Source organism: Strigops habroptila, chromosome 1 (genome assembly GCF_004027225.2).
Source record: "Strigops habroptila isolate Jane chromosome 1, bStrHab1.2.pri, whole genome shotgun sequence".
NCBI lineage: Eukaryota > Metazoa > Chordata > Aves > Psittaciformes > Psittacidae > Strigops > Strigops habroptila.
This window is the reverse complement of record NC_044277.2, coordinates 8,650,267-8,676,378: the sequence shown is the minus strand read 5'-3', so window position 1 is coordinate 8,676,378 and position 26,112 is coordinate 8,650,267. Positions and strand designations below refer to the sequence as shown.

Genomic DNA, 26,112 nt, shown 5'->3' with positions numbered 1-26,112 from the left:
CCATGTGTATCATCCCAACCCCATTTGGGAAAGTGTATGTTTAGGAGCAGATCCACAGAAAATGAAAATCATTCATGTTAACAGATTGCAAAAAATGTCTAGTAACCTCATTGACATCATTCCTCCTTTCATTCCTTCCATTTGTTTTGGAACACACTTCAGTATAGCTGAGAAAGGAACAATTTTGTTTCATCTATTTCTTATCAAAACCTGAAGAATTTCTTTTTCCAGCTGTTGTCATTTATGTGTGCACAATCTGGGCATATAACACAGGAAATCGGAAGCTTTAGAGATGAACCTGATTCTGTTCCCATCAAAGCCTTTAAAACTGTACATGGGCAGTTCATCAGATGTTAAAATGTATCTTAGTAGTGTTCTCAGGTTTTATTAAAATATGGCTATTGTTGTTATTTACAGAAATCGCTTTGCAACTGGTTTTCCTATCAGTCGATTAACCTTCATATGCAGCATTGTTTGCTATTGATTTCTCAGTCATGGGACGAAAGGGTAAGAAGGCTCTGCTGATTATGCATGCAAGTGTCCTATTTTTTTATGCATGACAACAAAGGAAAATTGATTTTTGAGAAGGGGGGGTAAATTTTCCACTCTAATTAAATGCATGTCTCTGTGGAAAGACCAGGGTAAACTGCTTTGAAAATATTTTGGCTTTCCTTTTACATGGCGTATGGACTTTCTTTCCTGTCATCGACCTCTAGGATCCCTGGTGGCTCTCTAGAGAATCAGGTACCTTGTGAGTTGCTAAGGATGGATGTTAGCTATGTACATGACTCTTGGCTTTTAAAGATTGCTATTTCATTTCTAAAAGGTTAGCAGGACTTAGACAGGAATGAGTAGAAGGTTGGGGTAGGTAAATGAATGAGACTCTTCCTCATCTACTAGCTTGCAGATTTCAGCCAGTGGTCATGTCCAAAGGTGAACGGTTCTGGATTTTGCTGTTTCGAAGGTGCTTAGCTGAACAGCCTAAGTTCTGCTTGATTCCACATTCTGGAGTTCATGCCTAGGAAATATAGTAGCAAATTCTGTTTGTGGCTGATGCGTTCAAGGGCCTATGGCTCTTATTGGTAAAGAATACAACAAGTTTTTTGGTACCCATGTAGAGGTCAGTGTGAAATTTTCTAACATATGGATGTGTCATAATTGTTCACATTTCAAAAGGTAAAACAATTATAGAATCCTCGTCTTGCACAGGTATATTGAAGAATCTTAAGAGCAGGAAGTAATTCATAAACTAAAAAACCTTGTAACTTGCCTATGTACAGAATACAAAGAGTGAATCAGTTATATCTATTTATGGAATGCTTGCTGTTTTCGTGAACTGAAGTTTAAATCGGTAAATGTTTTTTTGTGTAGAGCGAATATTGCAGTAGTCTGAGTTGCATGCTTTCAATTAGAGCAAAAAGCTTTCGTTGGAGGTAAAGAAGTGTTTAACCTTTGATAATTTACGTGTGTAACTGAGCTCATGTAATGAATGCCATTGAAGTACTGGTATTTTGTGTTTATGAATTTTGGCTTCTTTCAAATACTGAATTGTTCTTCTAGAGCCATACCAGTAAGAATTAATCTTTTGTAAAGATATGCAAAATCCCTCATAATTATGTGAGAAAAGGTAAAGTTTTGACTTCAAAATAAGCTTTTTTTTTTTTATTATTTTTAGATTCAGTGGCTTTTTAAAAAATATATTTATACCATGAGTAGATTTCTACACCCCAAATTTTTTAAGAATAGTTCGTGCCTCTATAACTCAGCCTCTCTTTAATGTCCAGCTGGAGATTTGTTGAAGGTCTCGATCCTTTCATTTTTCAAGAAGAGCGCAATTGTGATTCTAAATTGTACTTGGACATGTTACAGTATTTTGCTGATTAAGGTCTGTACTTCGGCTTGATATGGGTACCCTGAGCCTTTAATTGTGGCTTGAGAATGCTTAGTCATTCCTTACTAAGAGCATGAGTAAGGAATTTCAACCTAACACTTAGCTATATCAGTGTACAGTGCTCCTTCATGATACTTTGTGAAGCTGTTAATGTGAAAGGCAGTATGTGAAGATAAATCTTCACAGATACTTTATTCGTGTCCTTCTGTAGTTCTAACAAGTACAGAATAATTTATGCAATTAAAGCAGCTTTTCCTTATTTTCATTAAACTACAACATAACTGTTTAATGATCAGAAAAGGACTTTGAGATGCTGATACCCTACTTTTGAACTTCATAGGATAAAATATACACAGTAAATTATAATTGATCTGTGTCTGATATGATTGAACTAGCAGAGTTCTCTTGTAATAAATGCAGTGCAAGCTGGATCCAAGGCTGTTTCTATATGTGTTTGGGTATTTTTTAAATGAGTTTGTGATTGTTATTGACATTTTTCTTCACAAGTGACAGAACATTATTTTTGCAAATTGAATCTGATGTTGGGATTGCGGCGTGGTGAGAGGTGCTGGTTGTGGGGGAGAATGCTTGGATTGCTGTAGAGCCAATGAGCCTCTGCACCCACGGATGTCCTGTGTGGTTTCTGCAGAACTTCCTGATTAACAATGTATGTATAATTAGCTACTTGTTTGTATATAAATAAAAGGCTCTCTGACTCCCAGGCTGGCCATCTCCTGGACTCTGACCAGTTTAGTTTGGCAGGAAGTAGTGATGGTAGTAATAGGACATAGCCTTTAGGTACTGACGATGCTCAGAGGAGTAGTCAGCTGCATGTATGTTCCTTGTGCACTCTGTGGCTGATTAGAAATTAAGGGGGAAGAAGAGGGAACTGGTTTTTAATTAGCAGTTTGGGATATGGGGTTCTACACAGGCATATATTCTACCTTTACATCTGTTTTGGAGAGAAAACAATTCAGAACATTGTAACAGCTGCTTTTCAGTTATTCTGGGAAGCCTGGATCCAAGCTGGAGCACTCCTTAGAGCTAATGGGAAAGATAACAACCACAAGGATATTCTATAATTCATTAACCTAGAAGGAGGGCTTTTAGTGTAACTGCTCTCTTTTAAAACTGCCAATACTGAAAAGTTGTTGCATAAACTTCTGCCTGTTTGTTGTAGCAGAAGGCTGTTCTATGGGGGCAGGATGAACTAGGTAAAACTGTCTGCAGAGCAAAGAAAGTCTGTAAAATGGAGACTGTGGGCAGCTCTAAGGATCTGTTCTTGAGAATATGTAAAGAGAGTTTTTTAAATTTTTGATTCTGAATTATTTTATTGTTCTGTATGTATGTCCACATGTCCAAATTGCAATATCCTATTTCGTAAATACCTTTTGGGAAAATCCAATGAGTAAGTATAGAAACAAAAGGGGTCTAAACTTAATGGAAGATTGGCGAGACAATTAAACAAGAATTTGAGTTCTTAAGCTTGTGTATCTTCTGTGACTTTGTCTTTCAAAGTAACCTTACAACATTTTTGTTTAGCATTTTATTTTTCAATAATGTCAATACAGTTTAAACACTTCGCTGCTGAACAGGAACAGACCGTCCCTTGGAGGCGTTAAAAGCCATGTAGATGAGGCCCTCACTGACATGGTTTAGTGGTGGTCTTGGCAGTCCTGGGGTAATGGTTGGACTTGATGATCTTAAAGGTCTTTTCCAACCTAGCTGATTGTATAATTCTTTGTTTTGACCCCTGTGTGTGTGCCTCAGGAGATTGCTGCATGAGGTTTTCTCAGTGTAGATGAGAAACACAGTGTGGTTCTAGGTTGACAGAGAAGTTATCATCCATTCTCTTTCATACATTGCTTTCTATCTACAATGTGTATGTATAGGGGCATCAAATGTCATGTGGTGTTGAGCTACTTGTGTACAGAAAGTGTTCTTTTTAATTAGGAAATGCTTTTTCATAATTCGTGTATGTGTACTGAAGTCTGTAGCTGAGCGTGCTTAAATGAGGGTAAAACTTGTTTTTGAAGCTCTGGCCATGCTTATGCTGGCACTTGGAATGCTTTCATAGTAAAAAAGGTTATATAGAACAACACACTCTTACATGTCTCATACAGCTCAGTAGTTTACTGTGAACTAGTTAAAATCTAGTTCCCTGAGCTAAACCTTCTCACTGCATTAGCTTTAAGGCTTCCAGAAAGAAGGCCTGTGAGCGTGAACCTTTGCTTCCTCATCATCAGGACATTTCACCATGATGCACATGCTTGTTTTCTGTAGGGCAGGTGATAGTCAAAGTTTACCAGTGCCATCCTTTAAGCTCTCTTCAAATGGTGTGAATGTGTTGTGTTAACAAAACCTTCATGACCTTTCACAAGTAGGGAGTGTTTGACAGTTTCATCTGTTGCTTGGTGTAGGGAAGCCACAGTTTCAAAATAAGAAGAGGCTACTGTGTATTACAGAGTTCCGTTGACCAGGAGGGTAGATCTTTAGACATTTTGGCAGCTTTCCCATATGTCAGGAGTCATTCCAGTTTCTTTTGTTACACTGACCTTGGAATCAAAACATGCGCTGAAAGGCAGAACTGTTAATGGTGTTTGGGTGGCCATTTGTGTTCCAGTAGATACTAAGTAATCCACATGTGCTACTACCATGAGCTTGTGTCTTTCAATATGCTGTTAATTGTAATATTAATCGTAACACATTTACAATGGGAGCTTGGGTAATTTGCCGTAACACTGTGATATGGTTGGGTTTGGTTTTAGCCCCTACTTAACAGGCTACCAACATACCATGTGCTAATGCTTTGCCTAGAGCCAGGCCCTAGCTTCCTGTTGATGCCGCCTTCTTCCCTGCTCTCCCCATCCTCAGAATACACACATGTACAAGGGATAATACTTTAAAGGCCATGGCTTAATCCACATGAGTTCCTGTAGCAAAACAGAAGTGAGCAGGAAGTGTTACAATGAAATAACTTTCTTCCTTGTTGGGAAAGAGGGATGTGTCCAGTAATCTATGAGGAAGTGCAGTGGGATGGGGAGTGCGGAAAATCTGGTTTAGAACTTTTAAAGCTAGAACTGGGTGTGAAGGGGTGGCATGGAAGTCCTTCTTGGCGCTCTGCCTTGCTGCCTGGAACTGAGAAGAAAGGTATGACCAGCTTGAGCATCTAGGAGGGGTTTTGTAGCCTGGGCTTAAGTAGTGATCACCACCAGAGCTTACTGAGACATTTAGCCAAGCATATTTTTCCCTGTAGCTGGCCAGCTTGCTGATCAGCAGCATGGATTGAAGGCTCCAGAGGGAGAAACCCTTTTGGAGTAGTTTTGTCCCTGGCACCCCTTTGTTACCAATCTCTGGCCCCCCTAGAGACAGGCTAAGTGTTGCTGCTTGTCCTATTACCTTAAAGCCATGCCTTCCGTAGTGTCTTTCTGCTCCTTCAGGCACTGTGTCCATCTCAATCCTGAGGTGCTGCAGCATCTTCTGTAAGAACTGTCTTCTGTGTTACATGTTGCTCCACCTGCAACAGAGTGAGAACAAGGTGACACAAGGTACAGGTGTTGCAGCTCCCCTTCTCAGTGGAACTCATGGAGGAGTGTAAAACAAGTTTGTTGGCCTTTGAGTGCCTACAGGGGTTACAGCATGCTTACCTGTCACCTGCAGCTGTCCTCTGCAGCCATGAAGTGTTCAAGGGTGCAGTATTCTGAAGCTTGCTCATCTCAGGTAGAGAATAGTTTGGGGTCAAGGTGAAGCCAGGCTTTGAACAGGATAGCCTGTCTGGTACTGGGAGCTTACTTCTGTGGCAGAGTCATCTCTGTGCTGGGGTGACTGTTTGCCTGTACCTACTTGTCCTGGGAGGGGCCACGTGTTTGGACAGGAAGAGACAGATCAAAAGTATTTTGTGTTGAGTAGTGAGAGGAGGAGGCTGCTGTGATAATGTCAACCCTTCTTTATTTATTCTGAATTAAACAGTAGGTAAAAGATAACCTTCTGGCTTAGTGTGTTACTGGATGAGGCCTTTAAGTACAGTGGGTGTTTTAACAGTGTTTGTTATGAATCTGCTCTGTGCTCTACTGCTTCCCTGGATGGAGGAATAATGCCAGTTCATGTGCTTCACAGATTACACAAAGCACTATGAGCCTCCTTGTCCCTCCCCTTCTCCTTTAGTCCAGTAGTTTGCTTACGTCCCCATTTTTAACTGATTTATGAAATGTCTTGTTACAAAGTCAGTATTTATTACAAATGGGAGTATTATGACACACTTGTCTTTTTCCTCCTCTGGGTTTATCCCTGTAACTCATTTCCTGACTGTGAACCCAATGTTGAAAGCAGGAATGAAAGTTGGACTCTACCCAGTGTTTTACTGTGAACAGGTTGTCAGTGCCAGCTGATGGAGAGGGGTCAAAGGAGATGTTGTAGATGTGTCTTTCCAGGTGTCTTCTGAAGTCAGTGACAGAATTTCTTCACTGATGAGAAGTAGATGACCTTGTTATGGCCAACTTAATAGGAAGATAAGTAAGAACAAGAACTAAGAAGCAAAATTCATAGTAAGCCATGGAGCTTCTTTCATTGGAACCGGATTAATTTTAGGTATTCTTAATGCTGTATTAAAAATAGAGAGTGCTGGTACTATCTCAAGAGTAGGAAATGAGGAGGCGGTGTTGAAAAGAACAGAAATGAGCAAGTGAAACAAAGTTACTCTGTGAAAACAACAAAGGTGGGAGAAAGAAGAGACAGTATGGAAACACCGCGGGCGGTGGAACTGGTGAAAGAAGAATGCAACCGGAGAACTTGATGTAATGCAAAACTTCCTTTTAATGGATTAGAAGTCTTTAAAAGGCACCATCCCAAAGATAGTATCTTCCCTGGGGATTTGTTTTAATTGCTACCGGGTCTGAAAGTATACTTCATTGAAGAGGCTTAGTGTAAGCTCTGTAAGACTAGGTTGGTTTGGGGTTCTTTTTCATACTTCTTACCTAGTAGCTCGACATGCATTGTCATTTCTCTTTTCCACAGAGAGTTTATATTGAAGTTATTTTTGCATGCTTTTCCCTGTAGCATGCTGTGCTTCTCTCCGCGTTGATCTGATCCAAGTATAGAATTACACACCTGAAGTCATATTGCACTAGAATTAGCTTTATAATTAGCTTTACTGTAAGAAGAAATTCTGGGGAGAAAGGTGTGGGTTTTTTCCATTTGTTTCAAATTAACTGAGCACCAAACTATTTTTAAAAAGAAATGTAAAATTGCCCAACCAAGGTAGTGGATGGAATTTTCCACGTTGGCCGTTACTGAGATTCTGCTGTCATGCGGGTCAGAAGTCCACATCGAGATGAATATCATGTTCTTCAGACAGAGATTTCATCTGGATATTTTCTTTACCATGTTTTGATAGAGAGAGGCTGGAAACCAGCTGTTGAGAACTCAAATGGCACCAGGGTGAGAGGTGGAGGAGAGGAGAGGTTTGTCTCGGGGATGGGACTTCATCCTGGCTAAGTGATGAGGCCGCTGTTCTCTCTGGGAGCATGCTCCTGGGACACCACAATGGCTGATGAGTGCGTCCTTACAGCAGTTGTTCTTTTTATAGCAGGTTGAAGAATATTTTTAATTAACTCCCTTATATGGCCAGAATAATTTCCTTGTTCTAAAATATTTGATCTGTTTTTCATAGTGGAAAGGGAATGCCCTTGAAAATTAAATGCATCAACTGACATTAGCAGTTCAAAACCAACCAGGTATAGTTAGTGTAGTGGTTGAAGTGTTATTTTACGCACTTTACTCTGGATATTTGAAACCAATTACTTTTTGTTTGTATTTCTCATCTCAGATATAAGTGAAATGAAAGTTTAGTGTATAAAAGTGAAGTACCCAATGATAAGGCTCTTTTTAAGCTTGGAAGACAGACAATAAAGATACAAATGACCAAATCCAAGCTGAAGACAACACAAATATTCAGTGAGTGAATACCAAATCTTGGTTCTGGTGGTTAATGTTCTGCAGACAGTTGACAGCAATATTAGCATTACAGAATTGTGGAAGAAATTGTAGCATGAGAGAAATTATACAATCCATTTGTTTTCTGCTTTGGGAGGTTTTGATAAAGAGGAAAGTAATCTGGCAGTTTTAAACTTGATAGTATTTGATGTGTAAAGCCAGCTTGAAGGTTTTATGTTTCTGTAATTTTTATGAGTAAGATGTAAGTGAAGATTCAGACAAACTCATTTCAAATACAACTTTATTGCAATGGGTATTTTTCTAATTGTCACCATAGAGTTCCTTTAATAAATGTGTGGTGACAGTTTCTGTGCAGCTCAGTCTTTTACCTGAATTTATTTGCACTAAGCACTAGGTTATTAGCACAAGTCTCTTAAGTCTAGAATTGGAGTGGAATTGTTATTTAGTGGAAATTATTAGTTGTGATTTTATTAAAACCAGGACATTATGATTTCCAGGGTTTATACAAATATAATGGAAATTCTGTATTTGTGTTGCCCAAGTGGATGTAATGTAGAAAGTAAAACAATAAGATGATGAGATGTGCTGCGAAGCCTGAAAGGAACTTCAGAATTGCTTAACTCTAAGTGGATTTTCTACCTGATGTCTCACAATCTTCGTGAGTAAGGCTGTAAAGGATTCAAATTCTGTAATCATTGCTTCTTGAATTCTGAAGTATTATTAGAGATTGTTAGTTTCATTAACCTATTTATTTTTAAAGTGCTTCTCTGATCTTGGAGATAAACCCTTCGGTTTAAAAAGCCTTTTTGGTAAGCAGTCTGTCTTAAATAATTTTTTCTGGCCATTCTTCATCAAGATCAAGTGAGTATGTTCTGCTGATTTATTTGTCACTCTATAGTGATGTGTGCAGCTGAATGAACACAGGTTTTCCTGCAACTATACTGATTTTTTGCTTCTAGTCACAGAAATAATGACTCTGTGTTCCGGGGAAGTTGAAGTAATGAAACTGGCTCTGCAGTTTGATTCGATGAGCTGTGAATCACACACTGATGATGTATCTTTCATTCTTTTCTCTTTTCTTGTGCCTGGCCTTGTTAACAGAATTTGATACTGAAGTTTTTCACGTGCTTGGTGGCTTTATGTAGATGTCACAGAGCTTATCAGATAAGCTTCCAGTACCGCAGAGCCCTCGCGTGAAGTAACTGCTGCTGTGCTAGTGTGAGAGAGCACATTCCTGAAAAAGGAGAGAGTTCTCAGGGAGTGAAATCACATCCAGGATGAGGCAGTATGTTCAGGTTCCAACTGTTGAGCAAGAAAAAGCCTATGATTATAATTCTGCGTTCGAACCAAGACCATGTATGTGTTTGGGTAGGTGAAATTACCATTTGCTGATAATGTGGATTATTTCTTCTTACTGCTAATGAGTAGAATAAATGTGTTTAAAAAGAAGAACCCGTACAGCTGGTAAATATGTAGTTTTTAACATGTAAAATGCAGGTTGCAGGACTACTTTAGCAGGAGAGAAGGTGCATGTTTTAACTTGGAAAATCCCATAATAAGTATTTTTTAAACCTTTTGTGTTGACTATCATGTAAGTGTGAACTTCTCTGTAGATACCACTTTATCCTTTATATTTACTTATATCAAACGACGTAAAGATGTCTTCGGGGGGAGACTGTTAAATGCAAATTTGCCTGACACTTAAAGGGAATTGTCATAGCAATTTTCGTTGATAAACCTGCGTAAAATGGAGCAGGTTCCTTTTGCCTGACTTAGTGACCACGTTCTGTAGACCTTCAAAACAGCTTATTTGTGTGAAGCGAATGTGTGTTTTGGATCAACTTTTGTATGGGTTAAATTTGTATCCGAGAAGTAGAGAATCCGTTTTCAATTGCTCAGCTTCTATCCATCTTTTACAACATTCATCTTTTCCAGTCTCCGTTGTTGAATGTTCCTAGATTTTGGTTTATTTCTTTAAGTTCAGTCTATTTTCAATATATGTTGTTAAGACTTGGTTTTTATGTGATGTGTTTTTTATATTCATACTTCTTTTTTAATCTATTCCTATGTTTTTATTAATCTTAACTGGTTATATCAAAACACAGAGCAATGGTTAATTTCCACAAAATCTGTCTAACGACTATTAATTGTTTTGGGGGTTGCCTTTGGTTTCCTTTTTTCTGTGTTGTTTTGGAGAGCCTGTCACTTCATTATTTTTCTGATAGTGTTCTGCTTTAATTTCTCTACTGAAAATATCTTTGGAGGCTGAAAGCTTTGATAGATTAACTCTTGCTTTGTGATACTTAAATGTTCTGTTGAATTTAGGAAATTCTTTTAATGACATTAGCATATTAGTTTTATATTTTGATGACAGAGAATTCTTTGAAAAGTTTGTTGTTTTGTGTTTGCTTTGGGGTTTTCTCATGTAAACTGTGCTATAATTTAATACACAGCGATGTAAAGATACTGGTGAAAATCCAGGATGGGGAGAAGAGAAAATTGTTAAATCTTATATTATGTACTTAGTTAGGCCTTTATGTCAAAATTCACTATGTGCCATAAATTTGAAGAGCAGTATTTGAGCAATATGGAGTTTCCATTAACTGAAACAGTCTGATACAGCTGCCAGAACAAGTTGGTGCTGTTACCTGATAGTTTTTATCCTTCTTGAAGGAGTAACTGTATGCAGGTTTGATGTTCAATTTATGTCATTAACATGGTTCTGAAACAGCATTTGAAGATTTAAATTGTGGTTCTTTGCAAGGGTTTTCTTCTTCTGTCACGTAAAGGAGAAACTGAAAGGTTTTTTTAATTGCCTCTGTCTTGCATGCAGTATTTTGCAATATTTTCTGTTCTTATGTTTTAGGTAGCTGAGGCAAAATATTTTGCTGCAGTCATTGTAAGAATATTTTGTTATACTGTTTACTCTGGACCAAAATTAGAGGTCCATAAGGTAAAAAATCAAGCAGGAAGACACAAGCACTAAGAGTGTTGAGCCATGTGCAGAGCTGCATATTTAACTCAAGAAACATTTAACGGTATTAAGTCTTGTTTTGGTGGATTTTGATGGTCTTCCTTGAATTTCTCAGTACTGAGTGATATCCTAGACACTAATCACTCATTTCATACTATGATTTCACTTTTAAAATGTTATACAACATTGCTCTCAGTAGAATATTTTCGTACAACTGGATTATTTGTTTTAAATCAAGTAGGTTTTTAACCTCTTTTGATACCTGTGTTTTCTAGTGGCATATGAAATAGCCTTGTTTTTTACTACTTTGTACCTGCAGCTTTTATGTAAATACAGATTTTTTTACATTGCTTAGACCCCTGTGAGAAGATGTCAACAAGAATCACAAGAGGAACTTGACAGTAGTAACAAAGTGCTGTTTCATACAAAACATCTCAATATTCCAGTTGTTTATTCTTTGAGTGTTTCTTGTTTTCATAGTCATGTATTGAAGTTCTAAGTCTGTGTTCATCTTACTGGTAATACGTGACTCTCTAATTCATGAACTGAGTTGAAGGACCACTGAGGAGAACTTAAAGCGTTCTTTTAAAATCATAGATCTATCTTTGATAATTGTCTACTCATGTCAAATCTTATGATAAAAAACAACTAAGGTTACTTGGATATCTTAAGTAAAGAAATACGAATCCTGGTGTATTTATCTAATACTTCTTCACAGCCTGAAAAGTTTGCAGATAAATTGTAATCATCAGAGTTAGGGTCAGGATGCCTTTTGTTCTTTTCCCTGTTTTACTTTGCAGCAAAAGCTTTTGCAGCTTTTCTACTTTTAGCAAAGTATTTCATGATTATTATTTTTTTTTTTTGAGTACCTAAATGGATACTTTTAATAAGATATTTGGAAGATATTCAGCTGTGCTGATTGCTCTAGGCATTGAGATTTGACAGACCAGAAAACCACTGATCTGCATGCATGCTTGGTATATTATTATTCAGTGTATTATTTTCTATTTAGTGGCTCTTGTACATCAGAGCTGCTTTAATGTTGATCTGAGACTTGACCAGTGAGTCGGTCTCATACTATGTCCACTGGAACATTTAAAACCTGATATGTCAAAACATTTAAATTCCTTGAGAATAAACCTACACTCTTGAAACAGTTGAATGATGTGTCTGAAAGCTTTTTTTATCTTCTTTTTGTACCAAGTTTTTACTTCAGGTGCTATTTTTTAATATAAACTGGAATTATTCCAACGTTCTAGTAGCCCTGAGTACTAACAAACCATAGTTTGTAGCTTCCTGTCTTTTTAGAGCAGACTGTGATACTTTTTAAATTAATACAATTGCAAGTTACATGTGTTGTTCTGATGATCTTTATGTGAGTACAGTATTAGTAGCAGAGTAGAATTGAGATAAGAAAAATTCCTTTGTCCACTTCAAGTGATGGTCTTTTGCCTGATGCCCAGTGAAATAGCGGAATAATGACGGGAGAGCTAGTTTTTTATGTTGTGGTTTCTATTGCTTTATATAGGTGCCTGTAAAACAGAAGACTTCGTAGTTGACTTTTTGTAGAACAGTGAACATAACACACATTTAGACATGTTTTGAAAAGATCAGTCAGAATGAAGATGAAACAACAAATGACGTAGTCTTGGTTTTAATATTACGAAATCTGTTTCTCTTCTTACATGTGTGTTTTTTAGGATGGCAGGTGCATTTCTAGTACCCAAGATGCTTGCATGTTTTCCACTTGTGTTACATTATATTAGTAGTGTTGCTTATTTGACTTCTCAGTCGTTTTCAATTACCTTCATTTTGCTTTAGTGCTAGTAGTAACAAGAAGCTGAACTCACTCTATCTTTCTCCTCCTTGCTTGTCAGCTAGTCACTTCAAATGAAACCACCAGAGTTCCTAAAACTGAATTCTGAATTCTGTTGGGTGAATCTCTCTGCAGGAGTGTGCTGCTGCTGCGCTGCTTTGAGACCGCGCTACAAGCGTCTGGTAGACAGCATATTTCCTGAAGATCCAAAAGTGAGTGATGACTTTCAGATTTTAAGGGAATGACATTTGAAATATTTTGATTACTAACTAATGCTGTATGTTTTTTAATTTTCTATTTTAACATTTTACAGTAAATTCTGCGTTAGCACTTCATAGCTTTAATAGAAGTTAGCAGAATAATTTAGCTGGAAAGGAGTCTCTACAGATCGTCTGATCTAACTCCTTTTTCAGAGCAGGGCTGTGGATATTGAAGAGTAAAATTAGGATGTTTTGTTCAGAGAAATAGAGATTTAATTAAACAGGGTATTCTGCAGCAGAGGTAGCGTTCAACTTCCTAACTGCTTAACAAAACAAGTGTTTGTAGTTCTATGGTTGCAGGTGTGCGTGCGTTCTGGTTTTGTACAAGATTTTAATTTCCTAACTTGACATATTGACTGTGTAAGTTTTTAATGTTCTGTAGACTGTTGTGATCCAAATGGGGGTTTTTTTGGTTGGTTTTTTTTTTATTTCTCCAGTTATTCTTATACACTGGAACAGTCTTGGAGCTATGTTAAAGCCTAGTTTTTACTCTCTGAAAATAAGCAGCAGTGCGTGTATCTGTACATAACCACGTGATGGTTCACACTGATCAAGAGCTTATGTTTGGGCTGCAGTATTTTTTTAAATGTGTTACCAGATTTTGTTCTCTTGTATTACAGCAGAAGCAAGCAGGACAGTCAGCATTTGTATAACGTTTTCCTCATAGCTTACAAAGTATGTGGGCTTGTCTTTAAGATGTGTCGTTACTGGGTGCTGGTTACTATGTAAGTGTATGTTACTGGCTTCAAGGGAAATGTTTTTTGCAGATAAGTGTGCTGAAAACATGGACCAACATGGTTTTATAGATTGATTTATTTTAATCTACTTGTTTGATACAGGTGTAGAAACACCCAGAACTGCTACAGATGTAGTCTTAGAGCTTTAATCTCGCTCTGTAGCTCTGAGATGGCACTCCTTAGGCTCTGCTTTTGTTAATGTTCATGGCTTCATGAACCATGAAACCAGTCCATGATGTTTCCCTGTGTTAGAGGGAAACATGTATGAGAAGACTTGCTTGGTAAAATGTGTTAATGAATGATGAGTGTGTTAAAAGCTTTAAGAAGTCATTTATTTGAAGAGAAAAAGACAAAAAGCCTTATCCTTCTTACCTGGTAGTTATAACTACAGCCTCACATTGTATAACGTATAACATTTCACGTTGAAACTAATATGTTAATCTTTGCTCTTGTTCTATACAGTTACGCTTCAGGTACCCTGTATGTCAGCCTTGTCCGAGATATGACACTGAAGAAATAAAATATTTAAAGTACAATCTTGTCTGTATGTAGTGTCAAAATTATTCATCAAATACACATTTTTGGGAGGTGAAGGGGAAAAGTAAAAGATTACATTGTACCACAAGGAAAAAAATGTGTCTTAGAACTGGTGACATATCTCATTAAATAGTTTCTTTTACCCCACCCTTCTCACCCCCCTCAAAAAAAAAAAAAGATGGGAGAAATAGTTGCTTTATTTCTTTAAAAAATATTGTACTTATTTTTTTATGTTACTGATTTTTGCAGCTCAGCTGATGACAATTTTGCTCAAGTTGTGGGTTGCTTGGTTTTTTCTCAGTAGCTTATTCTCATCTATATGGCTCAGATCTTTAAATGTTGAGTAGGCAAAAGGAAAAATACTTCAAAAGCCTTGTACTTTCTGTGAACTTTATTCTCTGTATTTTGTATGTCTGCTTTTAGGATGGTCTTGTTAAAGCTGACATGGAGAAGCTGACTTTCTATGCGGTGTCTGCGCCAGAAAAGCTGGATCGAATCGGTGCTTACCTAGCCGAGAGACTGAGCAGAGATGTTGTCAGACATCGCTATGGGTAAGGAAATAAGGCACAGCATTTAAAAATAGATGCTAACATGTAGCAGCATTTCATCAGGTTTGTTGTAATCAAGTTTAGGAAGCAAGATAGACCCAGTCCCTTTGTGGCAAGTTAACCTTGTCTGGCTGCCAAGTGCCCACTCAGCTGCTCTCTTACTCCTTCTGCTCAGCTGGATAGGGGAGAAAATAATATGAAAAGCTTTTGGGTTGAGATAAGGACAAGGAGGTCACCCAGCAATTACCATCATGGGCAAAAAAGACTCAGCTTGTGGAAGATTAATTTCTTGCCAATTAACACAGTAGGATAATGAGAAATAAAAACAAAGCTAAAAGTGCCTTCCCTCCAGCCCTCCTTCTTCCCAGGATCAGCTTCACTTCTGACTCCTCTACCTCCTGCCCAATGAGCAACACACAAGGATGGGGGTTGTAGTCAACTCATATAATATTTCGTCTCTGTTGCTCCTTCCTCCTTGCACTCTTCTCCTGCTCCAGTGTTAGGTCCCTCCCATGGGAGGCAGTCCTTCAAGAACTGCTCCAGCATGGGTCTTTTCCATGCAATGCTGTCCTTCAGGAATGGACTGCTGCAGTGTGAGTCCCTCACAGATCACAAGTCCTGCCAGCAAACCTCCAGTGTGGGCTTCTCTCCACAGGGCTTGTGCCAGGAGCCTGCTCCAGCATGGGCTCCTCCATGAGCTTCAGTGTGGATATCTGCTCCCCTGGGGTCCTTCATGGGCGCTACCAGTGTTGATGAGGGGCTCAGCTTTGAGAAGTGGTGTGTCTGTCTTGGAGCTGGCTCTGTCCAACATGGGGGCAGCTCCTGGCAGCCCCCCTGCAACCCAAACCTTGCCATGTATCCCAATACACCCTTGAGTGTCATTCAGGGTGTTGGGAGTTGGGGATACTTTGAAACTCTTTCATACTCTTAAGTTCTACTTGAGCTGGAAATTTTAGAGAATATAAAGTCAAAAGAGGGAAAAGATTTTAAAAAATGTGGGAATAGAGTAGGAAAATACTGAGTCTAAGAAGTAGCAGGAGTTGGAAAAGAAAGGCAACATCCACCACAGGCCATCATTTTTGGCTTTCCATAATGTCAAAAGCTATTTTCAGGAACTTTATAGAATGAATAAGTGGCCATTTTTTAGGGTAATTAATTTTGGTCACTGCTTTCTTTACTCTTTTTTCCATTTCCTTTGCATTTGTTTGACCGTCCAGGAGCATGGCTTTCCAGACTGGGATTTGGATAGACAGAGGATCTGTAGACTAGAAAGCTGGAATTTAGAAGTGGAAACAAGATGTGTTATGAAAGAACATTGGACTGTATTTACTCTGTTACCAAGTATTATGACATCCCTTCTAAAAGCACTCAATTCACTGCTGCCTCTCTCCCCCCCCAGAAAAAGAAGAAAAAAGGAAAGAAAAAATACAAATGTAGGAAATAGCAATAACTTCAATTTTTATACAGTGAGACATCTATGCCTTCCATTCTTTCTCTTTTAAGTTTTGTTGTGATAAGGACCTAACTTGAGCTGATTGGAGTAATGATAAATGTAGCATGTCTTTATGTGAATCTCTTTAATTTTCAGGTATGTTTTAATTGCCATGGAAGCATTAGACCAGCTCCTAATGGCTTGCCATTCTCAAAGCATAAAGCCCTTTGTGGAAAGTTTTCTTCATATGGTGGCCAAGCTTCTGGAATCAGGTGAACCAAAGCTGCAAGTTCTTGGAACTAATTCTGTGAGTAAATTCAGGTGCTGAATCAAATCAGAATAAAGCTTTGCTTATTTGCTATGGGAAAGTAATTTCAGAAATTACAAAGTGTCTGCCAGTTACTATGAATTGAGAAGCTTCTGTATGTGTCAGGGTATATACCATTTGGCCCAAACACAGAGCAGACACCAGCTGGAAGCAGAAACTCTGGTCCCTCCAGTCTCTAAAATGTCTTTTGATGTCTGGGCTCATCCCCTGCAGAAATAACTTCTTCTGGAAGGAACACAAAAGCTGGTTTGAGAGTTTGTATTTTGAACCTTTAAACAGACCTCTTGGAGCCATTGTGTAGGTAAGAGAGTGTTTTCTTAACTCTCCACCAATGAAAGCAATGGTGTAGGAAGGAGGACATAACATCCTTCTCCACAGCACTGACACTACTCAGAAAGTTTCCTATTAGTTGAAAAGTAGCCGGGAGGCAAAAGCATTCAGTGTTACAAACCTCACCATCGTAGTAGCTTAAATATTTCAGGATTCAGATCCAGGCTTAAAGGGCATAACTAAAAGTGTCAAAATGAAGATTTGGAGATCTGGTTTTCCAAATAGAGTGATGGGTGCAATCAGTATTCTAGTTTTGTCACACTTGCCTTCTAACTGTTGTATTTCCCAGGTGATACAATAGGAATTTCATAAGTTCCAGGATTGTGATGTGAACTATTTTAACTCGGAGTGAATGCTTTTACATGAGTAAACAAGTAATGCCTGCATTTCATGTACATTGCCATTGTTAGCAGTGTGGAGGCTCTTTCTAGAGCCTGTAAAACAGTTGGGCTTTCATTTGGGCATGATTCCCAGTTGATGGAATAAAATGGAGTTGCAATTCAGGGAGACGGGAGGACATAGTAGAGCGATGCTATTCTGAAGTAGAATTTCTTATTGTGGTGGAATGCAGAGTGTTCTTGCTCTGATGTAGGAGTGTTCCCTTGTGCCCCAAACTAACAGGACAGCTTTACTGACAGTAATGAGGACACATATATCTCATTTCATTTATATATATATAGAGAGAGAGATATTTATTTATTTTAATATCTTTGAGCCAACTTCTACTCTACTTCTTTTGATTTGTTTTGTATAACAATGCCTGGGTGAGATCCCTTAAGGAAATAGCTTTGGAACTTATTTCCTGGGCTGCCAAATAGCAAGATGTACATCACTTTCCAGTTGTTTAAAATGGGTGGTGGCGAACAGTTACTGCCAACCTCCACTTTGATGTACAGGACATTAGTCACTTCTAAGCGAATGCTGTTGAACAGAACTCCACCTTATGGTAATCTGTTTGATATTCCTGTCAGTTCCTAATGAAGTCTTTTATGAGCAAAGCAGATTAATGGACTTCCTAAATTAGGAGCTAATTTGTGTTTGTCTGTAACCAAAACTCAGTAACCAAAAATTATTACGTTTTACTAAATAAGATGTTGGATTCTGTGAGAAGAGTGAATCTATATGGCTCTTCAACAGAATCCAAAAGCTAATTTCAGCCTAATTGTGCTAATTTCCCTAATCAATGGAAAGATAGAATCTTTTTGTGTTGACTCAAGAGGAGCAAAGTGTATTGGCACTGACAGCTTGTCTGTTACCAAGGACACTGACCCACTGTGCTCTTAAATAAATTGTTAGATATAAACTTTCCCATCACATTTAGCCTCTTATTTTTTTCCTCTGTTCCTGAAGGAAATAAATAAACAAGGAAACAAACAACAAAAAGGGTAGAGATAGAGGGACTGAATAATATTTCGCATACTTTAGTTATTCTGGTGTGCCACTTTGGAGTGGAAACTGGTATTGAAGAGAATAATAAATCATATATGAAGTGAATGTCTTTAAGCTGATAAAAGTCAGGCAACCTTTGGAAAAGTTTCCGGAATACTCTTAGGTTAAACTCAATTTCAGGCTAATACAAATTTATAGGCTGCTTACACTTAGGAAGATATGGAGTATGGTTGTGGCTATAAGATGATCTTCATTTTCCATCCCAAAGCTGACTTTCAGAGCTTCACTGGAAAGCTCTCGTCACTTCAGAAAGGCGATAATGTTTTTCAAGTAAGATTCAACTGCAATACTCGAGTTGTAGGTCTTTTTCAGGCTCACAAACAAATTGTGCTTCAACTGTGGGGACTCTTATGATTGCTCAGAAGTCAGGGTTTCAAATGAAACAAATTGTGTACTGAATGATCCAGGTAGCTTAAAGTCTTGGAAAGATCTGGAAGCTCCCACTGTCTTCTGAGGTTTTTTACCCCGACTTCCAAATATCTGGTTTTGGATGCAGATCTTACTCTGTTTGGTGCTTGATATCTTACAAAAAACCTTGTAAGTTTCATTCAGCTGTTTGCCTTCTTAAATTCCTTTTTGAAGTTAATTTTTGGGGTTTAGGTTGATTTACTTTTAAAAAGCGAACCTGAAGATTTCTGGTTTAGATAAATTGTTTTTCATTTATGTACTTTTATGCCTGATCTTTAGGTTACATAGAATTAATTTCCATTACCTTTTTCTATGTTGCGTTTGTTAGTTTATATCCTACAGCAGCAATAATTTTTTTTATAACATAATTGTAAATCTACTTTATATAGGCAGATACTTTGAAGTTCAATAGTGGATATAGAATCATAGAATAGTTTAGGTTGGAAAGGACCTTAAGATCATCCAGCTCCAACTCCCTGCCATGGGCAGGGACACCTCGCACTAGACCACGTCACCCAAGGCTCTGTCCAACCTGGCTTTGAACACCGCCAGGGATGGAGCATTTACCACTTCCTTGGCCAACCTGTTATATGTTGAACAGTGTTACTTTTCTTTATGTAGACCAGATTTCAAATTGGCAGTGTCTAGGAAGTTCAAAATGGCTTTTTCTATCTTGGAAGATATTTTTATTAACCATGTGCTAGGAAAGCATATGCTGGTGAGGAAACTGAAAAAATGTGGTGGGGAAAAGTGAGATTTCCTTAGCTTAAGTAGTACAGAATGTGAAGGCTGGTGGCAATAAGTTACATAGGAACTTATGGCAATACTAAATTTCTCTCTCTAACTGTTTTGCAGAATTTCAGTAGCCGAGTATTATGTAAAACATCTGTCTCTCATGTACAAGTAGTTGTGTGGCTTAGATCTATAGTGGTTATATTACTAGGATAGAATGAATTAATTATGCTTGTTCTTCCTATCCAGGGGTGAAAAGCTTCAAAATCTTTGTACTTATTGTTAAAATTTTTGTGACAAGAGATAATTTTTTGAATACTTTTAATTTTCTGCCAATTTTTTGGGGGGAGGGTCTAGAAAATATCTTTAGTGAGCAGCTGGTCAATAACAATAGGATGTATGATTTAGTAAAACTTTCATCTTAAACTATGTTGGGAAAACTCAGTTAAATACAAACCCTTTTAAGCTAATTTGGAATGCTGATAGGGTGAATTCTGCTTTGTGTTTTGATAGTAAAATACTGTTTTTTCATCTGAAAAATAGCAGATATATGTAGAATCCAGTAGTACCACATTTTAAATGATTTACCATGAATGCTTGCTTTAGTTGATAGGGTGCTTTTTTTTAGAAGGGCAGTTTCTTCTTAGGAGCAGTGAAATAACGATACCATCAGTGACAGTGTTGGGCTTCCTGTGCATGAGAAGGTGACTGGTTTTGGTGGTTGTCATCATTTCTTATTTAACAGAAGACAAGCAGTATCCTGAGCAGAGAAGTGAGCAGTGCTTGATGTAACAAGATTTCTGTATTTGTTAGTGTTGGCTTATAAAAGCAGTTGGTTTTGGCAAAATTGAAGTACAGGTATACATAATAATAGTAGAAAATGTCAAGACTGTGAAATTAAGGAATGTCGGAATAAATATTCCCCATAGAATACGTATTTGTCTTGTTTGTCTGCAGTATGGTAATCAAGAAGTATGTGATGGAAACCTATCTTTGTTACAAGACGTTTCTTTCATTCCTTAACCAATATGGAATTCATAGAATCACAAAATGGTTTGTATAGGAAGGGACCTTAAATCATGTAGTTCCAAGCCCTTGCCATGGGCAAGGACACCTTCCGCTAGACAAGGTTGCTCAAAGTCCTATCTATTCAAGGCCCCCTTTAGGTACCAGAAGCTGCTCTGAGGTCTCTCCAGAGCATTCTGTTCTCCAGGCTGAACAACCCCAACTCTCTCAACCTGTGGTGATTTAATATACAATAGAACTATTTAATCTCTAGGATCTCTGCTTTCTCTCTTTTTTTATAGGAGTTAAAGGTACAGAGTGACAGAAGTACACAAAACACTCTTTCTCATCCTCTAGGTTATTAAATTAATCTTCGAAATTCTATGTCTGCATCTCCTAGAATTTAAGTGATGTTGAATAAGTCACTTCAGGCAGTCCTGTTAGGGTCAGTTATGTATTGCTTTCCCCACCTCATGCTCTCTTTTGCAGTTTCATAGCCCCACTTCTGTGCCCTTGTGAGCCACGACACCATTACTGGCTTTGTCACTCAACGGCACATGTGACGTTCAGGATAATTTTCATCCAAGTGGCATGAAGTAAAGTAGAAAGTGAAACTATTCATCCCATTCTGATAAAACTCAAAATGAGAAGTGTCAGCTGACCTTTCTATTGCTGACAACCTTATCTTATGATTATTTGTGATCATTTTAGTACTGTATTTGTGAAGTTAATGTTTGAATCTGGTGTTTGAAACTTTTCTGTTTAGAAAAGTGCAAGTGTTTGTCATCTTTGCATTTTTTTGGTGAAGCACATACATGTATTTACACGCTTATTAATGCTGTACTATGAAGTTTGTAAGAGTCTTTTGTTTATAGGATATCATATCTCCCTATGTGATATTCTCCTAGTAATGAAATACAGTAGTTTTATCTATAAAAGATGGTAACTCAGTATCAGCACTCCCTTTCCCTCATCTGAAACCTGTGAAAAATGCAGTCTGTGGAAGACAGACTGGGAGCTCAAATATAACAAAAAATACTGCTCAGATCCAGCCTACTGGGGTTTTTTTTAGGGAGATACTTTAAATACCATAACTCAGACTCAAATATGATGCATGCTGATTGATTGTTCTTGAATTGCTCCAAAAACCTGACCTTCTTTAAAGGCATCCAGGCTCCATTAAAAGTTATGACTTTTCTCCTTCTGTGCTTGCTACATAAGAGTGATAAGGCAGTAGAAATACATATAAGAAATTATGTCCTTAGAAATTTAATTTAAGAACTTGCATGATTTACTTAGAGGACTTGCACAATCTCTATCTTCCTGGTAACATGATCCAGCTTTCTTGACTCAGTCTGGAACAAACATCTTCTGAATAGATAATATGTTTCTTCTTTATTTCGTGATAGATTTGCATGGTTTTATACTGGTTGAATTTTATTGGTTTCAAAATGAATGGAAATAAGATCTTACCAATGTCAGTTCCTTTTTGTACCTTCAGTATTGTACAAATGTGGAAGATGCTTGTACTGGTAAAACTGCCATAAATTACCAGTGGGTGATTGCCGGCATTTACTATGACTGAATGACATGTTTACATCTCTAAAAGGTTTCTAAGTATATCCTAGGCAAGTGCTTGGACTTTCATAAGAGTTTTGTTCTTTTTTAGGTTGAATAACTTTTGTATTTGAAGTATGGTTGAAAATATCATAGGTGCTTAGAAGTAAAATATTCTTTATTGAACAACAAGAACAATTTAAGAGCACCACTGCTTAGCAAGGAGAAATTGTAGGCTAAGATGTACTGAAAAGACTACCAATTTCTATAATGGAATGGAATTATACGCTGTGTTGAAGGACAGTGCAACTCAAAACTGTTGTTACAATTAAGCTTTCCTGGGGCCTACATGTTCACTCATCTGAATGCTAATCCTGGAGTATGCTTCAGAAATGCTTCATGTTCAGTGAGTGAAATTGTGGTGTTATATACATGGCGAAATAGAAGAAATTTTGCACTTTCTGGACATTTTACTGTGTGTGCCATTTTGAGGGGTGTAACTTCTGGGTGCTACAAGGCTACATCGTGATGCAGGGGAAATGTCCAGAGCGAGAGAGTCCCTGCCACTTTATTTGTCTAAAATTGTCATTTATCCTTACAAAGCAATTTCTTGGTACAGTAAATCTTTCTTCTAGCAAAACAGTTATTAGAGTTGAATTAAGTTTTCATGTTGGAAGATCATGTCAATCAAATAATTTTGTATTTTGGAAAATATGAATATGATAATAGTAAATGCTGGAGGAATTAATATTCTCACAGCCGCTCCTATAGTCTTCTGTGTTATTTAAACTTTTTACTTCCATTCTTTTACATGCTTTTATGGAAGTTTGCTGGGTCAGTCAGTTGCAGACTTGAACACTTGAATGTCTGGAAAATACAAAGATCATATTGAACTGGGTTTTTTTTACCCCTGGACTTTGTGCTTTATTGAATTGTAAGGACTAACTAAGTTCCTGTCTGCAAAAAACTTTAGAAAATCTATTTCTGTTTTGTAATTGACAATTCTGTGAAACAAACCACTGAGATTCTATGTAAGACATCTTGAAAAGTCAATGATCATTTTTATAACTCACTGTGTTGAAAACAACATGTGGTTTCTGTTTGTGTGCTGATTGTCTTTCAAACTGTGGCACTAGCCTATACAGAGTTGGGGTTTGAGTGTATGTCACTTACCACCTGCCTCTACAGGGTATTCTCTACAGAAGGACATGTAAAATGGACTAGTATTACACAACTTTGCTCCCTTTTCAGTGATGGCTGAGAATACAGTTTTACAAACTGTATCATTTTCAGCTGTGCTTGTAGCTTTCAGTGGGTGAACTGATGGTGTTGTTGAAAGGGATAAGTGTTCTGCATAGAAAACAGAAAAGACTAAAAAAAAGAGTAGAAAAAGTGGGGTTTGTAATTTTGGTTTTTGCTGAAATACACGGCTTTCACTTTCAGCTTGAAAACTACCCACAAATCAGTGTGCTGTAGATCATGCTGAAGTGGTTTGGACTTGTCTAGTTGTATGTGGGTAACATGCTGATAAAAGCAGGTTCTGCATCTTGGAAAGTACACAAGAAATGCCTCAGCCTGTGCTTAGCAATTGGTAGGAAGAATACTGGGTGGGGAAAAGCTGAGGGATCTAAATGGGACAGCTCTCTGCTTCAGGGCAGAACCAGCACTGTGTTCAACCTTTCCTTTCCCTGTTTAATTCCCTCTGTAGTTCTGAAAACTGTCAGTGATGGAGAATCTAAAAGGTCTTAAGGCAGTCTGCTCGCTTTAGGAAGGAGAGGTTTTTAATGTCTCACTTAGGTAGCCTTTGCTTCAGTGCTTTCTTTCTAAAAGCCTATCATTGCTTTTTCTGTTGCTATTGGACAAAACCCCACATTTATTTCTTTTCTTTTTAAAGCTATCTTCTGTACATTGTAAGACTTAATTCCTTTTAGGCAGCTCTAGACTAGATAATTGAATGTCTTTCGGTCTGTTTTAAAAGGTGTTTATCTAAAGCTTTGTTCATCCCTTGAATAATTGAAGGACTGCATCAGTTAATCACCATCTTCAGCTGTGATGCTTCAGCTGAAGCTTCACAGTAAGCTTCACTTCATCTAAGGGCTTATTAGTGCAAATTAGATGGCAAAAATTTCTTCATAGGTATCATGGTTACAGATGTATCACAATATATTGTTTTCTTTTTCGTGCCATTATAATGGCATTGACTTCTGTTGAATGTGCAGCTTATTATAACCCTATGTTTCTTTTCTGCATTCAGCTGCATCTGGCTTGTATTTGTGCAGCTGTCTTAAAACAGCATTTTGCATTTGCCATTCCTAAATTGCTTTCTTGATTTTTCAGGTCCTATTTCCGATTTGTCAAGAAGCAGGCATCAAGTGTGCCTGCAGCTCTGGCCAGCTTAGTGTTCGTTACACATTTGATGAGCCCACTGTATCATCTAAGTTTTGAGTGTAACTCAAATCCTGCTGTGTTCAGACAGGCCCCCTCAGAAGTTCACTCAATGCATTATTGTAGTTTGATGATTCACAAGTGTTTCTGTATTTTTTCCAAACCCTTTTGCATCTGTCTTACGGGAGTGCTCTTTTGACACTGTTTTTCTACCTTTCTTCTAGAATTCTGTGTATTTTTTGTCACAGCATCACTGAAGTTTAGATATGACAGATGCTACTTCATCTGGATTTAGAAAATCTATTTCCCTGTCATAGGAATAATTTAGAGTGGGTTGATATGATTTGTTCTTGACAAATCCATGTTGACTGTTACTTACCCCTTCATTACTTTGTAGATGTTTGCAAATTGGATTTTTCTTTTAAGTGTCTTTCTGTGAATGGAATTAAAGTTGACTGGGTTCTAATTCCCTGACTCCACCTTTTTCCCTTTAGTAAAGATACATGGACTTGACAGGATGCCTCCAAGTTTATTTCCCTTGAATTTTGATAGGTCAGAATGTTGCTAGTTAACCTGCTAGTGACAGTGTACTTTGATTGCTTGGGCTGCTCTCTACAACTACCTGAAAGGAGGTTGTAGTGAGGTGGAAGTTGGTCTTTTCTCCCAAGTAATAAGTGATAGGACACAAGGAAATGTCCTCGAGTTGTGCCAGGGCAGGTTTAGAGTGGATCTTAGGAAAAATTGCTTCCCCAAAAGGGTTTTCAAGCATTGGAACAGGCTGCGCAGGGAAGTGGTGCAGTCACCATCCCTAGAGGTATTTAAAAGATGCCTAGATATGGCACTTGGGGACATAGTTTAGTGGTGGATTCGACAGTGCTGGATTAAAGGGTTGGACTTGATGATCCTAAGGGTCTTTTCCAACCTAAATGATTCTGTGATTCAGTGAATTGATGACACTCACCATTGAGGTGTTAGATGTTTCCATATTGCATAGTATGTTGTATTTCATGCAGTTGCACCCTTTCCTAATGATCTAAGTGAAGTTCCAGTGGAAAGGCTTTAAAAGGAAAACTCTTCAATTTAACTTCTTCTCTGCAGTGAAATATTTAAGTATTGTCAGATCTGTGTTCTTTCCTAATGCAATGTTTTATGTTACTTCTTAAATGAAGCTTAGTATTCATTATGCTTTTTGGGGAAATTGGTATTGAAAGTTTTCTTAATGTATTTCATTTTCCAGTTTGTCAAATTTGCCAACATAGAGGAAGACACACCTTCATATCACAGACGCTACGACTTCTTTGTGTCTCGATTCAGTGCCATGTGTCATTCGTGTGACCATGATCCAGAAACACAAACCGAGTAAGTGCCATTCTGTATGTTAAAGAAAACTGGCGTAACACATTAATATACTCTCTAATACAGCTTTTCTTGTGATACTTAGTGGAGTATTTCATTCCACAGTGAAGAAAATAAAAGCCTGACGTTTTAAATAGCACCAAATATTGCAAATCTGAGGTGGCTAAACCTCCTGGAATATTTAAGTGGAATTTTACCTGAATAATTTCTTTCCAGAAAGGCTCTACTTATTACTGTACGTGTGTGCAAGTTGCATAACTCCTTTGAGAAATTAATGGGGCTAATCGTATGAATAGCAAAAGCATGTTTTGAGTCTACTATTTGAGAATTACTCATTAAAATTGAATTCTCATAGATGTCTGCAGTATGAGACCATCTGAAGCTGAAATGCCTTCATGCGTTAGTATTACAAATT

General features: G+C 37.7%; 1 protein-coding gene across 9 annotated transcripts in view; it reads left to right on the top strand.

Annotated features, from left to right (window-relative positions):
• Positions 1-26,112, top strand: part of EFR3A (EFR3 homolog A) — a 77,999-nt gene that overhangs the window by 10,345 nt on the left and 41,542 nt on the right. For 6 of the 9 annotated variants that reach the window (XM_030479121.1, XM_030479133.1, XM_030479082.1 and 3 more), the window contains 4 exons: positions 12,769-12,845; positions 14,591-14,718; positions 16,304-16,454; positions 25,579-25,700. In XM_030479121.1, the coding sequence (XP_030334981.1) occupies positions 12,769-12,845; positions 14,591-14,718; positions 16,304-16,454; positions 25,579-25,700 (478 nt within the window). Of the gene's footprint in view, positions 1-417; positions 508-12,768; positions 12,846-14,590; positions 14,719-15,932; positions 16,018-16,303; positions 16,455-25,578; positions 25,701-26,112 lie in introns of those variants that run through there. The other 3 variants (XM_030479111.1, XM_030479102.1, XM_030479151.1) reach the window with 2 other exon arrangements.